This window comes from Copadichromis virginalis, linkage group LG16 (genome assembly GCF_057382275.1).
Source record: "Copadichromis virginalis isolate Kocher_CV1m ecotype Utaka linkage group LG16, C_Virginalis_male_GT1.1, whole genome shotgun sequence".
NCBI lineage: Eukaryota > Metazoa > Chordata > Actinopteri > Cichliformes > Cichlidae > Copadichromis > Copadichromis virginalis.
Genome location: NC_140633.1, coordinates 14,681,809 through 14,700,016, shown reverse-complemented (window position 1 = coordinate 14,700,016; position 18,208 = coordinate 14,681,809). Strand labels below are relative to the sequence as shown.

Genomic DNA, 18,208 nt, shown 5'->3' with positions numbered 1-18,208 from the left:
GTGGAACATCAGATGCAGGCCACTGAAGGAAGCTTAGGATAAAAGCCTTTATGGACAGGTACCAACAGATTTTGGATCACGCTGCTCTGTAAACATTTAGTTTTTCCACATATTCCCATGTAATCACATGGGCTGCTGACAGCTACTCCATTCCTGAGAGGCTCATCCTCCTAGTGGAATGTAACGCAATCTTGAGACTTCATAAACACGACCTTCAGGCTGTCAGCGTAGTAGAGGTGTGTGTGAAAATCTGTGACACAAATTAAAACACTGAGAGTAAAAAAGGAGATTCATACAGAAACAGACTGAGATGAAACTGTGTTTGTTTTGGTCATGTGTAGACAACAACTGTCTGTTCCACAGGTCCACGTGAAGCCGAGGGGAGGCCTGACACCATAATTATGCACCCAGACTTCAGGATGATCGTCCTAGCTAACAGACCTGGTTTTCCTTTTCTGGGCAATGACTTCTTTGGAGCTCTAGGTACCCAAAAACACACGCACAACTGAAACTGAGGCTTTTCCTACAACATTAATACCCCAACACATTAAAAATAGATAAACACTTAACTTTTTTTTTTGCCCTGGGTATCGAATATTGTATATGGAGAGAAACACATTAAATTCTGTCTTGTATTTTGTACCAGGCGATATTTTTAGCTGCCATGCTGTGGACAACCCGAAGCCCAAAGCGGAGCTGGCTATGCTAAAACAGTATGGCCCCGATGTTCCCGATGCTACGTTGCAAAAGCTCGTGGCAGCTTTTGGAGAGCTCAGGTCCTTGGCCGACCAGGGTACCATCAACTACCCCTATTCTACTAGAGAGGTGGTCAACATTGTCAAACACCTCCAGGTAGGAAGACACACTGAAATACGGTACATACTGACTACCTTTTATTAATAATTCATAACATTTATGCGACCTGAATCCTGAACTGCTAGTGCTTTAATAATGTAAGAGAGTCTCCTCAAAATATAGCTGTCTCCGAGAGGAGAGAGGGTGTCTGTGCTTTGGTCCACTTTCAGAAGCTTACAGCTTAAACATACAGCTAACTGTCAGTTAAAGGGATCAACGGTATCGCCATGTTTTTATCCTCTTGTAAAGTGGCGTTACTTGACTGAGAGTTCAAAAAAATCGAATCTATGTTTTAGCTCTGTTCCTTTAAGCCAGGTTTCTTCTGATTGGCTATCAATGATATAAAAAAAAGAGGTTTGAGTAACAGGTGGGTGGGGCTTCCGCGCCCCCAGCCAGACCTCTATGCCTGAGATGACCATATTAAATATGCCCCCTCTCTACTAGGAATGTCACAATACAGGAAATGTAGTAGTCTGTACCTTTACCAATATAATTAAGCTATTGCATGTACTTAAACCTGAACTTTGTTTTGAAGAAAAAAACATCTAAACAAGAAGGATAATACTTTGGATGTTCTTACTATATGTAACAACATATGTTACTAACTCAGTAACATATAGTAACTATATGTTACTAACTGAAATTTTGTCAACTTGAATTCTTTGAACAGATGGTTTTAGGTCTGTCACTATACTGCAAGTATTTCCTGCCTGGGTCTGAGAAGCATGATAGGATTGTTTGCATATTGCCCTTGGTCATCTGCTTCAAATGAAAAGTGCTTCCATACTAAACTCTTATCTTTCTTATAACCACGTCAGAGCAGAGCTGTGACAACAGCTGGACTAGTCACCATCTTCCATTGCAGTTATTGCTATTCCTTGCACACTTTTTCTTGAACTTGTGGGTGTCCTTCTTTTCATTCATCAGCATGACTAGAACATTGAGAAGACTATGCTGCCCCAGCTGGTACATGTACTATCTACTGTACCTGTAGTACTAAAACAAAAAAAAGTATTATTATAGAACTTTGGTATCTAGAAATAGCAGTATTGATGTTCGTGGCATCCCCTCTGTTACATCAGACAGAGCTACAGAAGTGTGAAACAAAGCATTTAGAGCAGTCTGACGTGTGAACCTTTGACTCATGTGGATTACTTGTACATAGCTTTTTTTTTTTTTTTAATTTAGAATTTCCCAGAAACAAAGAAAATACAGTTTTTAAATAAGGAACGTAATATAAAACAACCTATAAGAAAACAAATAAACATCATGTAGTTAAAAAAAAAATATTAAAAAAAAAAATTAAAAAAAAAAAAAAAAAAAAAATATATATATATATATATATATATATATATATATATATATATATATATATATATATATATATATATACTTTTACATAGCTTAAACACATTACTTCAAACCTTGACCATGTTTTTATAAGAGCATGCACCACTGGAGCGTTATATACAACCTTGGATCCAAAATGGTTTGTATACTGTGTAAAATGAAATTAAAAATAGAAATCATCATTTTATTCAGAAAATATATCAAATTTTTAAATTAAGACATTTTACTATTTAATGAAAACAAATGAGGGCATTTTGAATTTGATAACAGCAACACGTCTTTTAAAAGTTATGATTAGGGCAATGCTGGAAAGGTAAGTGGTGCTATTGTAGAAACAGACGGCTGGCGGAACATTGTGCAGCTAATTGGGTTCATTGGTTAGTAACATGTTAGGGTGTAAAAAGAGCGTCTCAGAGAGGCAGAGATTCTCAGAAGTGAAGATGGGTACCAGTGTGCAAAAAGCTAATATCTCATCATCCTCAGTACATAATGTCATCAGAAGAGTCAGAGAAACTGGGGAAATCTCTTTGCCCGAGGGATAAGGCTGAAAATCAATAATAAATGAACATGATCTCCAGGCCCTCAGGCAGCACTGCAGTGAAAACAGATGTGATTCTTGGGGTTCAGTAACACAGTTCACTGTGCCATCCACAAATACAGGTTAAAGCTCTATCGTGTGAACAAAATCCTTACACACCACTGTTGTCTCTGGGCCAAAGCTTTTTTAAGTGAAAACTGTTCTGTGGTCAGAGAAATCAAAATTTGAAATTCTTTTTGGAAAACATGGACACTGCGTCCTCTGGACTAAAAAGTAGAATCTTATCATGGCTCATTTATTGGCAGCTTGGAAAGGTACCATCCATACTATAAGGTAAATACAGGTTTTACCACAAGATCCAGGTGTCTTTTTCAGGAAAAGCCTTGCGTATTTCAGCTAGACAATGATAGAAAGCATACTCCATATATATTATAATGGCATGGCTTCATAATAGAAGAGTCAGAGGGCTTTCATCAAATGAAGCATCGTGACACAAAAATAGGACCAAGAAGAACCAGGACCGTTGAGCAGCTAAACTCTTATATGAGACAAGAATGGGATAGCGTTCCTCTCCCAAAAGTCCAAGAGCTCTCTTCTCAATTCCTAAACTTTTAAAGACTGATGTTAAAAGAAGAGGCGATGCTACACTGTGATAAAAATGGCCCAGTCACAACTGTTTTTGAGACCTGTAGCTGCCATCAAATTCAAAATGCTCTTATTTTTTTTCTTAAAATGATACTTTTTCTCAGTTTAAACATTCAATATATTTTCTGTATTCTCTTGTAAGTAAAATGTGGCTTAGGTAAGATATGCAAATCACTGCATTTTTTTTAATATACATTTTTCACAGTGTACCGAATCTTTTTGTAATTTGTGATGTGTATATCGTAAAGACAAGCATAATGGCTCCGCCTTAAATTGCCTGATGCAGGACTGTGGTTTCCAACATTAAAATAATTAGTATCATATGTTACATTGGCTGTGCTCTTAAAAGGAATTTTCCAGTCCATTCCATAGGAGCTTAAAAGTCCCTCCACCCTCATTTGTCATGTCTTTCTTTCTCCGGCCACCGATTCCTCTCTTTAACCCTCTAATTTCCTAGTATTCAGAGCCCACAGATGTGCACCACAAACCGACTTAGGAGATAGGCGAGATGATCATCAATATGTCATCAAAGCGACATATTTGTATAGTATAAAATTGCTAGACTTTCTTCAATGAGTAGATGTTTTGTTTTACATTTAGAATGATATTTTACAAGGTTTTAGAAGTGATTGTCACCATATTTTCAAATCTTTTTTATCCCTTTGATACCATAGTCTTTTGAGCAGCTACTCCGTTTTCCACCTTCAGACGAACAGTATGGAGCCACATTACAGAGCGCATGCTGTTTACATTAACAGTCTCCCACCATCAATAGCTATAAGCTGCTGTTTACCATCATCCTCTCAGCTCAATCATCTGGAAAAAGAAAAGCAAGTGAATGGCTGCATGCAGAGCTGTCACATTACCATGCCTCCTTGTGGTTACATTCTTCAGAAATGTACACGCTATAGAGCACAAAAAGGACAGACTCCAAAAGAAGAGAAGGAGAGGGGATTAAGCATTAAAGCTTGCACTATAGATCAACAGTTTAGTGTACAGAGACCAGCTCATATTTGAGTGACCTCCCAGTCACTCAAAAATTGATGTCTGAATGACTGGGTGTGACAGGGAATCATTTCAATTTAGCTGTACTCTAAATAGCTCGTTTTATGCCTTCATTGCTATTTTAACCTTAATTTATACCATCGTGATCGATGCAGCCCAGTGCTCTATAGTCAGCTGTAACCTACTGGGAGAGACTGCTATTGACTGTGCAGCGATTCACTGGACTGTATAAGTACACTGTAATATGGAGGCTTAAAAGTGCAATTATGGTCCTAATAATGGCATGAAGATTACTCACATCAGAACTGAAGATATATTGCAGTAAGGAGTTGAAAGGGCAGGGGATGCATTCGTATTTGCAGCTATTATGTTAATTTCCACCTTGCTGTCAAGCACTTCTATGCCTGGAAATATAGTCTGAAAAATTTCTGAAATATTCAATAACTGTCAAGTACTGAAAGCAGCTATCAAATTAGATTTGTAATGTCTGTCTTTACTTCTCCCTTCATTGCTTATTCATAATACTCTAATCAGACAAACATGGTATATTACACTTATTGTTCATATTTTTTACATTACCAAAAACAGATCTTAAAAATAAGTATGTTGGTAAAGGTGTTAAATATTCAGTGTGCACACAAACAGTTCCAAACCCCTGTGCTGGTTTGGTATTGTAAAAAAAAAAAAAAGAAAGTCTGTCACCAAAATCTTCACTCCAACAATGTTTTAGGTTGTTGTCTGCTTATATAAAAGAAAGCATCAGAAATCTGCTGTTTTAAAAAAGACCATTTCTTCTTTCCTCTATTGTCTGTCATACTGTAAATATATTCTTCCAGTGGTGGATTCTCATATTAAACTGGCGTAAGTATCAAATATTGAAGTCAGCATGTATACAAGTAATCCAAGGACTGCTCTAAGCTGCCAGGAAACATCACTTGTACAGTACGTAGGTAGTATCATTCTCAAATGTGCCACCATGTTTGCTTTGTAATACAGAAAATGCTTTTAGGCATTAGAACTGGAGTCTGTAATTATCATCAAAGACGGAGCAAAGATGCTGTTGTCTGTCATTGTTCAGAGTTTAGAGATGACTAATCTTCGTTTCTTATGTCTTATCCCAAACTTTCCCTGCGTTGACCCCTGTTAAGGAGCTGAAAATCATATTAATTTTCCTTGTCTCTGCCCCCTTTTCCATAACTCCCACCTCCCACCTGTCATTATCATTGTTTCTCCCCCTCCTACTCTCTGTGTCCTTCCTTCCTCTTCCTTTTCTTTCCCTGGTGACCCTTCCTCTTTTACTTCCTCTTCTCTGGCCTTTCCTTCCTACTCTCCTTTACCTCCCGCTAGAAATTTCCCGATGAGGGTCTGGCCAACGTGGTGAGAAACGTCTTTGACTTTGACTCATACAACAAAGACATGCGGGAGGTTCTAATTGAAGCACTGCACAAGCACGGGATTCCCATTGGAGCCAAGCCCAGCTCTGTCAAGCTGGCTAAGGAGTAAGGCATCGGGAGCACAAGATGTTTGACAAGACACGCGCACGCACACACACACACACACACACACACACACACACACACACACACACACACACACACATTAGAGGCACATCAATTACGTGACACACACACAGACAGAATCAGATTGTTGCACTGTTAGAACTGTGGTCACAGAGCCTCACAGGGGGATAATAATAGCTGGATGGACCAAAATACATGACGAACACATAGTCAACGATGGAGCAGATCAAGATTTGGGGTTTGTCATACTATAAAAGGTGCTAGCTGATGTGTGGCGCTGCTCAGAATGATCGCAGAGTAGAGCCTTATCTCGGATCTTTATCAGTTCCACAGAGGATCCGTTTTTCTTGTTAATCCAAACCTTTATCCCTCATAAAATTAGAAATCTGTCAGAAGCGGTTTTAAATAATGGAACCTAAACTTGTCATTACTTGATTTGTTCAGAGTTTATCTTAGCATGTCAGCTATTTTAAATATATCAAAAACTATCGATGCTTAACACACAGTGGAAATATAATCTAATATGATGCCCATTCAAATGTGAATAATCAACCCTGCTAGCTTCCTCAGTCTGGTAAAGTGATGGCAGACGTGCACAGTGTACAATATTTGCCGTGCATGCAAGATGCTCTTCTCCATTAGTGCATTCTTCACGGTGCTGCCCCTCCTACACAGGCCCCCGGCACACAAATCTGTCTTCTGGTTTGGAGCTGGCTCTGAACGCTGCAAATGAATCACAGAGAAATGTCTCTCTTATTACATATTACAAAGAGATATAGTGAAATACTTCACTAAATTAGTGCGATGCGAGTGGAAGGCACTCTGTAGTGAGCTGAGCAACTCAAAGATGCAGAAGACATGCAGTAGTAATCCTGGCCATGCAATCTTTTAATGCATAGATTTTTCAGCATAATTGTTCCCCCGGAGTTTGTCTTAATGCCAGTGGTTTTTGTTGTGTTGGTAGTTTTGTTGTTGCCTTTCAAAGAACCTTTCCAGAAACTTGCCAACTGAAAGTGGCTTCTGAGAGGTAGGCGGTTTCAGGGACTGTTCCACGTGAGTGTGTGACTGTCAGGCATCATTTTGTAATTTTAAAATGTTGTTGACTGTTGGCATTGAATTCCTGAAAGGCTTGAACTCGGTTGATGCTGCCTTGAACTGTATGAGTGGTTTCTATTAGATCTTTAGGCTTTCATGAAGTCTCCACAATGCTTCCTGAAGTGTTAAATAAACAAAGATCTATTCTAAAACCTATTTATAAGAAAAATCTATTCTGAAATCAACCCCATTGCCTCACAATGTACAGCTTTGTCTTTTAAATAAAGGAAAATATTTGTTTCTTCTGTCTCCTGTGGTTTTATTTAAGTATCACATTTATAAATACACATTCATATCTCATTAACAAGTAAATCCTGAAACAAACAGGGCAGAAACAAGTATTTTCCTGTTATGTCTGTACCGACATCAATCCAAGTCGTTAAATTACTCTTCTGTCATCACCCATCTTAAACACCTTATCAGACTAGTTTCTCTACCCACATCACAGCAAACATTTGTCCATTCAGATTTGGAAATGGAAAACAAAGAGTAATTTCTCTTTCTGCTTTTCCATTCATAGAAATGCTTATGATTAGAGAACTGTCTATCCTCCAGAATTTTTTTTTTTTTGTGGTACTGATGCATTTTTCACTCCACCTGCAGCCAATAAGATTCATGGGAAAACCAGTGGACATCTGGTCAGACACAAACACATAGACGCTTGTTCTGAATATGTTGACTTTAGCCTTTCTTGAGACAATGGGATCACATTTCAAAGTCTTTCTTTTAAAAATCTAGCTTGTAACAGGATAAGGCTCACATCTGAAGTCAGTTTGTGGCAGCCACGTTGAGCCCTTAAGTAGGCTGAGTTCATCTTAATTGATGTGGGCAAGCAAAATCGTTTCCCATTTCCAAAATGAGAAATCACAACATCAGTACCCACACCCAGAAAAAAACAAAAAACTTCCATGCATCTGTGCCAGTACTTTCTTATTATAAATTACATTTTGCAGGCCTTACAGTGGAGTTATCATGTGACCTTCAATTTTTAGGTTTCCGCTGCCGGAGGTCAAGATGACAGGATATTGGACCATAAACCAAGGTGGCAACACTCGACGCAAACTACTGTGTCCCACGGACACACGGCCCATAGATGTCAAGGTATACACATGAAGACAGGTTATTACAGTGTGATGCCCCACACTTCTCGTGTATTGGACCAGTACTCAAAGTGAGTGTCTGTGGTTATCTTACATTCCTCCCAGCTACAAAAGACTGACAGCAGTGAGTTTTTAACGTAAGAAATGTATCAAGATGTTCATCCACAACCCAAATGGTTCCTCTGGTTACATTGCTTATCAAATGTACTCTTTTAACTCTTTCGCACTTAAGCTGCAAGCAGAACACTAGAGTGTGCCATGTTGTTGCAATAGTATGACTTGTTTTGATATATTGTGAGTACGTGCGCACTGCTATAAGTGTCTGACGTCTGTTTCCAGGGCCCAGTGTTTCTGCGTGTCCAGAAGTACCCCTGCAACAGGCAGGAAAGCAGGGCTTTGAGTTTCACTGAAGAGAAAGCCCACTGGCAGATTCCCATGAATGAAGTTAACATCATCTGTGACGTCACCACCAAAGATGGTATTATACAAGCAAACACAAACTTGCGCACGTTATTAAGCAGTCCCTCCTCGAGTCTGTGTTATCAGATGTTCTTTTCTTTGTGATGCTTTAGAGATTTCAGTGGGTGAAGCATCATGAAGTAAATAAGGTGCTATATACAGGAAGGAATAACAACAATAAAAAACGTTTACCCTAGGCCTCAGTGTGTGTGTGGACAGTACAGGATGAAGCAAGGAAACTGTTTGAAGTATGTACTGGAAACAGTGTGCAGCTGTGTAAGGGAGAGGAAAAGCACAAGATATGCAGTGACAGTGATCATAAACTGGAAGAAGACAGGATACCATTAACATGACATAATGAAGAATGGATTCATGTATTTAAAAAGTAATTAGACCAATAGGAAAATCACTAACGACAGAAGAACATTTAAAAAAAAACACCTGGAAATTTAACAAGGTAATTAAAAATTCCTAATTATAGAATTTTTAGTAAAATTAAAAACAAAAAGATATTAGAAGAGATTGGATTTTTAATACTGTTTTTTTCCCCTGAGTTATTGGTTCTTGAGTTATTAAGGATGGAGTTACTGTTACAACTTTTCAGTAATTTACAGTTTAAAGTAGTTGGAAACTTACCACGGACACACGGTTAGACTTTGCGCCATGTTTGTTCAGCTGTGGTGCTACTCTGCTACATGTGCTGCAGGCAGTGCTGAGAGGACGTAACTCTGCTTAACAAACTATGTGATGACACCATTTGTAAATCACCCCAGATGTCTTTTTCTGCACCATGCTCTATAAAAGAGACAATCACAAGTGTTACATTGATGCACAAGGGTGGCTGTTGCACAGGAGGTAGAGCAGGCTATCTACTAATCGGAAAAGTGGTGGTTGGATTCCTGGCTGCTCCAGTCTGCATGCCAAATATCCTCGGGCAAGATACTAATCCCATTAGATACAAAAGAACTTAAACATAGAAGAAAAAAGTGCTGGAGTGAATGGGTGAATGAGGGATCTTATATTAGGTGCTTTGAGTGCTCTAGAAGAATAGAAAGGCGCTGTATAAGAATCAGTCCATACATACTGGACAACATATATCCTCATATCTTTGCAGTAAGTCCATACTGGCCGATGATATCAACTAACCAATATATAAGAAAACATAGAAGTTTATAGAAGCTTTATATCAGCTTTAGGTGGCCTAATCAGAAGCATACTGAAAAGCACCTGTCAGACTTCACATTGGAGGTAAAAAAGAAAAAAAAAAACCTTTAAAGCAAGCCTCACACCATGCGAGCCATCTTAAAACACCTGTATGCACTCAGTTGGGTAGCTATTTTGAAACTTTATCTAAGTGTATTTAGATTTATTTCAGTATTCATCAGGATTTACAAACTTTACATTTACAGAATTTCCTTAAAAATCCGATTTTAAACTTCAAAGGTTTGCTGAATTCACCCCCAAATAAGTTTTTGGTCTCCTGCAGAATTCTTTCATCAGTTCAATCCAGAATCACTTGAGTGCCATGTGTCCATTATAACATCGGTTGTGTCAGAAATCACCCCTACAGTGTATTTATTAATCCCTATATATTCGATCAATGATGACCACCTCTAATTTCAGATTGTCACCATTTTGCATCGACACGACAGCTGCAGAGTAACATTACTCTATTTAATTAGCACCTTGCATTCTGGGAAATGTACTGCCTGTTGCAGTAGCTCAATTCAGAGAATGCATTCAATCTTTGTTTTGACAGATGTGCTGTATGTGGCCACCTGTAACCCAGTGTCCCTGTACTCCATGAAGGAGCGTGGGGAAACTATCAAGTGCATAGAGCTCTACGATGTCTTCCCCAGGACCATCAGTGGTGTCTGGCAGCCCTTTGTTACGGTTGCTCCACTTGGGAGTCCACTGGATGGACAGGTGGTGCTGCACGAGGAACAGGTTGGCAGACAAATATATACACATGTACACAAAGACATGTTTGCATGATTAGATTGCATTAGATCGAGTGAATGAAATTAATGTACCCAATGAGATTTTCATTGTTAATGTTACACATTTTCACCACAGCCCAATGGCCGTTTATCCAAACTGCTCTAAATGCCTGTTCAAAGGGAAGTGGGGTTTGGGGCTTGCTCTGTGCTGACATTTCTCACACACTCCCTAAAAGGCTTGTAGCTTGTAACACTTAACATACCTATGGACAAGGTGACATTTTTCAGTTTTTGCCCACTTTGATCAGTTTGTACATTTTGCTATGTTATCATGATTTCAGTTTTCAACCATAGACTGTATACAAAAGTATTTTGACGACCATCATGAGGTTGAAGTCATTATGTCAAAGTGTCTGGCTTCGCTAGCAGGTTGATTCATATACAGTATGAGTGCATCACACAAATAGATGTGCTAGCACAAGGTACTCCATAAAAAGGAAACACTGGATCATCACAGTATAGCACAAAGTCAGTTAACCTTCAGGGATATCTCTCTGTCCAGTTAGGAACCATAAACCATTATGAATCTATTTCACCTGCTTTGGTGCAAATGAAGGTGACAGCAGGTGCACTGGAGTAGCAACTCCAGGTGGTGGCCACAGACCGTTCTTCTTTATTTATCAACAATCCCTGGTATGGTGTCAGGCGCTTTTATAAATGTGGTCAGGAAACCTCGTGTCCTTGAAGTGATTGGTCTGTCTTAGACAGGTGGTAGTGGAGCCTCCGTGACTGGTCAAATATACGTTTGGGTGTTGCTAACTTTAACAGCATCAAACTTGACTGGCTTTTGCAATTGATATAAACGTCTGAGTTCCAGAAGATGATTTATTCATCAAAGCTGTACAGCACCCCCAGTGGTCAAAACCCACAACAGTGTGTCTTCAGGGTAGTGGAGGGGAGTCAAAACAAAAACAACAAAACCAAAAACACACACACACACACACATAAATGAAAAGAATCACCATTAAGTATGTTTTGTAGTTTTAGTGGTATAGAAAGGGTGCACTTGCATCTGTTGGTCTTCACTGAGGAACCCTAGTCTAACCATTTTTGTCTAACGTTCTTGTTTACAATCCAGTAACCGGACACTTACACAACACTGGTATTTAAACTTTTTTTTTTTATTTCTTGAGGACAACCACAGATTCCTCACAGATTTAAAATAGCTGTGCAGAAGTCCGCTTCTTAAAATGGTTGGAGGTTAGTGGTTGTTGAGTCGGTCGTTGAATCCCTCTTACCCCGTAAGACCCTGTCCTATGACAGCAGAGTGTCAGACAAGAACAATGTGTGTAGGCTGTTTCTCCGACCAGAACACTTCCACAGCTGGTGCATATTAGGCAAGAGGAGGACTTCTAAAAATACTGTGGCGATGGATCATGTTACGTCTGTCTAAAAATGAAGAGGTCCAGACAACATGAAGTTCATTTGCAGGTCATTGGCCTTCCAGGGAGATCAGGGAAACCATCACACACACACACACACACACACACACATTTCACTAGCTGGTTCCACGTCCTCATATTAGGTTTGACAGCATTTTAGTAGGTAAAGGTGAATGCTTGGACATGAAGTGAGCTGCGGTTTGGGGAAGGCCCCGAAGGGGACTGGCAATGGCTCCCGGGCCTGGCAGATCCCCTTGTACTTAAATAGGAGTGAAGAAGTTAAAGAATTGAGAACAAGGAGGGAGGGAGGGTGGGGCACGTAAACGAGAATGAACAGCTTGCAGAACTGTGGGAACCTATATAGATGACGACCGGAAGGAGCGTATTTGGAGGCGTGGTCCCGCTCCTGAAATTCCGATACATAATCTACAGAGGTTGGCCGATTGTGCTAAGCATACACACATGAATGAATGCATCCACAGTCTTGTGAAAGTATTTAAAGACATCACAATGGTACATTTAAGGGTATGAAAACATAGTAGTTATATTTTTATCCCTCAGATACACAAAATCTTAGTGCAGATACATCCACATGCAGGATGCACACGTGTGTTCTCAGATGTACATACTTCCTCCAATGGCAGTGTATGTTTAGAATCAGGAAATGGGGTTTGCCCTCTCTGTCTTCAGTATCACTGTGTGAGTGTCAGGAATGGGAGGCCATAAGGAAACCATTAGCGTGAAGCAGGGTAGCCGGGCCCGAGGCCAGCTCCCCTGTGGCTCCTTCTCATAAAACTCAATTGAAGATGAATCCTTGTGCGTCACAAACGAAAGCCTTTTGCACAGTTCATCCAAAACACACACGCACACACACACACAAATATCCTGCATACAAACACAGAAGCCCATACGGGCAATCGGTTTATCTTTGAATTGAATTAGTTGAAAGTGCAGCAGGCACATTTGTTGAATGTAGAGGAACATCAGCACCCAAACCAGAGGGTTCCACTGGAAGAAGAGCACCCTCTGTTGATGGAGGAACTGTACTGGAGGAAATAAACACTAGGATTTATAGTATTAAACAGAAATGGTCATAAACTGTCTCATAATTAACAAAAACAGGAGACCACACAGGGAATTACAAGTTGAAATCAAGAAATATTTAGTTAATTCAGTGAAACTAATTAAGAAGAAGTCGATCAGCTGTGTGGGTGGTGTAAAAGAGCACAGATGGAGGTTATTGGAAGCAAAAGACAATCCTAGTCACTGATGAGCTCAGGGACAGTTTATCGGTTTTCAGCGTTGTTTTATTATTGTTTTTATCGTTAACTCGGTTTTCCTGGGTCTTTTCAGTGTGTTATGAATAAATCGTATTTTTTTCGGTACCGGTACTAGTTTTATTTTGTTGTATTTATCCGCGACACCTTAAAGGCCGTCCATCCATCCATCCATCCATCTTCATCCGCTTTGTCCGGGGCCGGGTCGCGGGGGCAGCAGCCTAAGCAAAGAGGCCCAGACCTCCCTCTCCCCAGCCACCTCCTCCAGCTTATCCGGGGGAATACCAAGGCGTTCCCAGGCCAGCCGAGAGATATAATCTCTCCAGCGTGTCCTGGGTCTGCCCCGGGGCCTCCTCCCGGTGGGACATGCCTGGAACACCTCACCCAGGAGGCGCCCAGGGGGCATCCTTGTCAGATGCCCGAACCACCTCAGCTGGCTCCTTTCGATGTGGAGCAGCAGCTGCTCTACTCTGAGCCCCTCCCGGATGGCCGAACTTCTCACCCTATCTCTAAGGGAGAGGCCAGCCACCCTTCGGAGGAAGCTCATTTCTGCCGCTTGTATCCGCGATCTCGTTCTTTCGGTCACTACCCACAGCTCGTGGCCATAGGTGAGGGTAGGGACGTAGATCGACCGGTAAATTGAGAGCTTCGCTTTTACACTCAGCTCCCTCTTCACCACGACGGACCGGTGCAGCATCCGCATTACTGCAGCTGCAGCCCCAATCTGTCTGTCGATCTCCGGCTCCCTTCTCCCATCACTCGCGAACAAGACCCCGAGATACTTGAACTCCTCCACTTGGGGCAGGAACTCATCCCCGACCCGGAGTGGGCACTCCACCCTTTTCCGGCTGAGAACCATGGCCTCAGATTTGGAGGTGCTGATCCTCATTCCCGCTGCTTCACACTCTGCTGCGAACCGTTCCAGTGCGAGCTGGAGGCCCTCACCCGATGAAGCCAACATCATCTGCAAAACTCAGAGATGAGATTCTGAGGCCACCAAAGCGAAAGCCCTCCGCCACTTGGCTGCGCCTAGAAATCCTGTCCATAAAAATTATGAACAGAACCGGAGACAAAGGGCAGCCCTGGCGGAGTCCATCACCCACCGGGAACGAGTCCGACTTATTGCCGGCAATGCGAACCAAGCTCTTGCAACGGTTGTATAGGGATCGAATGGCCCGTAGCAATGGGCCAGACACCCCATATTCCCGCAACACCTCCCACAGGACACCCCAAGGGACACGGTCGAATGCCTTCTCCAAGTCCACAAAACACATGTAGACTGGTTGGGCAAACTCCCATGCACCCTCAAGTATCCTGGAGAGGATAAAGAGCTGGTCCAGTGTTCCGCGACCAGGACGGAAACCGCATTGTTCCTCCTGTATCCGAGGTTCGACTAGCGGACGAACTCTCCTTTCCAGCACCCTGGCATAGACTTTCCCAGGGAGGCTGAGGAGTGTGATCCCCCTGTAGTTGGAACACACCCTCCGGTCCCCTTTCTTAAAGATGGGGACCACCACCCCGGTCTGCCAGTCCACAGGTACTGCCCCTGATCTCCACGCAACATTGCAGAGGCGTGTCAACCAGGACAGCCCTACAACGTCCAGAGCCTTCAGGAACTTGGGGCGGACCTCATCAACACCAGGGGCTCTGCCACCAAGGAGTTGTTTAACTGCCTCAGCGACCTCGCCCCCGGAAAATTGTCAGGCGGTGGAAGGAATACTTCGAGGACCTCCTTAATCCCACTGACACGTCTTCCGAGGAGGAAGCAGAGTCTGGGGATGAGGGGAATGACCCACCTTAAAGGCCGGTCCATGAAAATATTGTCGAGCATAAACCGGTCCATGGCGCAAAAAAGGTTGGGGACCGCTGTCTTAGCAGACTAATAACCAACCTTTTCCATCAATCTTCCAAGTACGCTTGCTGACAACTGTATTCAGTGTTGACAGTTTTGTGTTATACAAAAGTGTTGGATCTCCAAGTGATTAGGCTGTAAAAATGCTGCCCACCTCACTACAGGTTTCCTTTGAACCTTAAAACATGAGAAGACACTCCTAGGTCTTTCAAATAACAAAATATTTCATATAATATGTATTTAGCTTTTTGGACATGTGTTTAGGCACAGAGCTGCCGAGTGATTTGTAGAAAAGCAGCTGTATGTTAAAATCAGTGTCCTGAATGACACTACTAGTGCTGGTGTAGTGAGCTTGTATTTTCTTGTCAGCAAGCTTTGTTTGAAAACTGTGTAGTTGTAGTTAGGAAAGTCCTGCAGTGGTGCGTTGTGGTGTAGTGGTGAATGGCATCCAAATAGACAAATTAACACTCTAATTTTTATGGTTTAATTTTAATGGAGAGACAGAATATCATTTAAAAAACACATACCAAAAAACATATTATACAAAAGTTATAATTTGCACCGAGTGAGAAAAGTGTTTGATCCCCTGAAAACCAGCCAGAATTCAGGCTCCTCTCAGTTGTATTCTCCAGTTTTAATTCCTCTTTCTGTCTCTTTAGGGTAACACAGTGCTCCATTTGGACTTGGTGACAGGCGCCTTGCGGAGGCTCATGATTTCCCCCGACAGTGATCAGTCTTCCAGCAGATCGTCGAACTGGTGGAACAGTAAGGAACAACAGGTCAGAAGACTCTGTGTCTCCAGAGACAAATTTAAATTCACTTGTGGCTCGTAAACTCTTTGCTTTTCATTCAAGGCTTTATTTTTTCCACGTGACTAGATTTAAATCTGACATTGAACTAGACTGCATTATGAAAAGACTTGTCAATTATTCATCTGATCATTCCGTGAAAAGATTTGAACTTAATGTGTTTTTGTTTCTGTGATTGTTGCCTGCAGGCAGGGTATAAAATGTGTCGTGACTTCTCCCACAAAAACTGGCTTCTGTTCTATAAGGAGGACAGGTAAACTACATCCATGACATTGTTACACAGCACCAGCATCCTGAAGTCCTGTGGTATCAGTCGCTGCTTTTGCATGTGCAGCAACCAGCTGGAGGTCCTGGATGTGCTTGAGGGACGAGTTCACTCCATCTCCCTTCCGATCAACCTAAAGTCTGTCTTCCTGGTGGCAGAGGACCGCTGGCTGCTGCTGGAGAGCAACTCTAACAAGTAAGTAATGGATCTCAAATATCTGTCCAGGTCTCTGGATTGAACTTTAAAATAATCGTGCATGTCTGACTGTATAGGAAGTTCCTGCTGACCAAGCCCATGCACATGGCAGCTGAAGACTCTGGAGTCTGTCAGCTTCACAGCATCAGTGAGGACTCAGTCAACTCAGGCCATGGAACAAGCTCAGGTATATATTTATACACACAGACACACACACACACAGAGTCGAAATGAAAAATCTTACTTTTCTTGTCTTTATCATTCAAGCTTGGGACCTCTACCAGAGGTCTGGGAGCTTAATGGTCCTGCGCAGTATCTTAGCTTTAACTAGACTGGTGCTCTTCTGGACACAGATCTGATGTCGTTCCTGGGATGTTGTGGTCTATCACACCAGGCAAGATCCTTGGTGCTGGCTGTGCAAAGATACCCAGAGACAATCCAGCACATAACAACAGTGTCCAGGATGCTAGCAGGCAGGGCATACATGGAATAGCAGAACCAGGTAGCCTGTATAATATACAGGAATACCTGTGCTGAGTATGGCCTGTCCCAAGGTCAAAATGGAAAATGCCCCTTTGAGTTGTTGAGAACAACCGAGTTATGATCCTGTAGGACTTCCAGTTACAGACAGGCAAAGTGGTGGCGGCTAATCAACTGGACATAGTGGTGGTAGACAAGCAGAGGAAGAGGGCTGTAATGATAGATGTAATCTGTATTGACTAGTGGCCTTTAGCTCTGATGGCCACAAGACGTGTCTTCGGGGTTTTCGTGGTCATCATGATCCTGATGACCCTGACTGATGAAAGCCACAAGCCTAAACACGTCAGTCCAGCAATAAAGATATGTTCTCTACAAGTTTTGACTTCTTGTGGTCATAAATCTTAGAAAGCTGATGTCAGTAACTGGTGGACAAATATGCAAAACAACTTCAAGATGTTGTTCAATGCTAGCGTCTGGAGGCCAAATATGCACTTACTTTTTCCATTCAAGAATATCCGTTTATATTTTTATCAATAAATAATTGAAAAGCTAATAACTTGTGATGTTGCTCACGTAGATCACCTTTAACTTTTAGAGACTGTTTCAAAGTGTTTGCTTGTTTAAATATGTCAAATATCCACTTGTGGGATATACTGTTTTTTTTTCTCCAACATTATATTCATCACATTTTTAAATGGACTAAAAAAGCCACAAAGAAACTAAAAAGAACAAACAAACAAAGCGGGTCCTACTGCGCTTAAAAGGTTTGCACGTTTTGATCGTAATTAGTGAAATCTCTTTTGAAATAATCTTTGTACCGTACCATAATTTATTGATATAGCACTTTAAAAACAGCACATGGGCAGCCAAAGTGCTGTACAGCAGAAATATAAAAAGTACAATAAATCAATAACAATAAATTAACAATGGCAGTTACTCACTGAGTCAAAAGCCAGCGGATAAAAATTTGTTTTTAACCTGGATTTAAAGACCAATACTGAAGTAGATTGCCTAATGTGACGAGGAAGAAGAAGAACTCTCAGTCTCCTCCAAGTTTCAGCCGCGATTTAGGGGCTGAGAGCAACAGCTGCTCAGCTGACCGGAGTAAACGAGGGGGGCTTCAGCAGATTGGACAAATATACAGGCGCCAAACTGTTTAAGGATTTACAATTTAAAATGATTTTAAATTGGAAGCCTTTGTAAGAAGGCCAGAACTGGAGTAATTTGCTCAAATTTTCTTTTACCAGTTAAAAACCGTGCTGCAGCATTATGCACCAGTTGCAGGTGTGACAGAGCGCCCTGGCCAACCCCTATTAAAAGGGAGTTCCAGTAATCCAAGCGTGAGGTTATAAAAGAATGGATGACAGTTTCCAAGTCACGC

General features: G+C 41.5%; 1 protein-coding gene across 1 annotated transcript in view; it reads left to right on the top strand.

The window, feature by feature from the left end:
• The window catches only part of vwa8 (von Willebrand factor A domain containing 8), an 84,522-nt gene that overhangs the window by 42,774 nt on the left and 23,540 nt on the right, over window positions 1-18,208 (top strand). Inside the window, exons 24-33 of the mRNA XM_085435499.1 lie at window positions 364-483; window positions 647-852; window positions 5,741-5,892; window positions 8,001-8,109; window positions 8,448-8,586; window positions 10,327-10,514; window positions 15,738-15,857; window positions 16,076-16,140; window positions 16,222-16,347; window positions 16,425-16,534. Coding sequence (XP_085291625.1) covers window positions 364-483; window positions 647-852; window positions 5,741-5,892; window positions 8,001-8,109; window positions 8,448-8,586; window positions 10,327-10,514; window positions 15,738-15,857; window positions 16,076-16,140; window positions 16,222-16,347; window positions 16,425-16,534 — 1,335 coding nt within the window. The remainder of the gene's footprint in view (window positions 1-363; window positions 484-646; window positions 853-5,740; window positions 5,893-8,000; window positions 8,110-8,447; window positions 8,587-10,326; window positions 10,515-15,737; window positions 15,858-16,075; window positions 16,141-16,221; window positions 16,348-16,424; window positions 16,535-18,208) is intronic.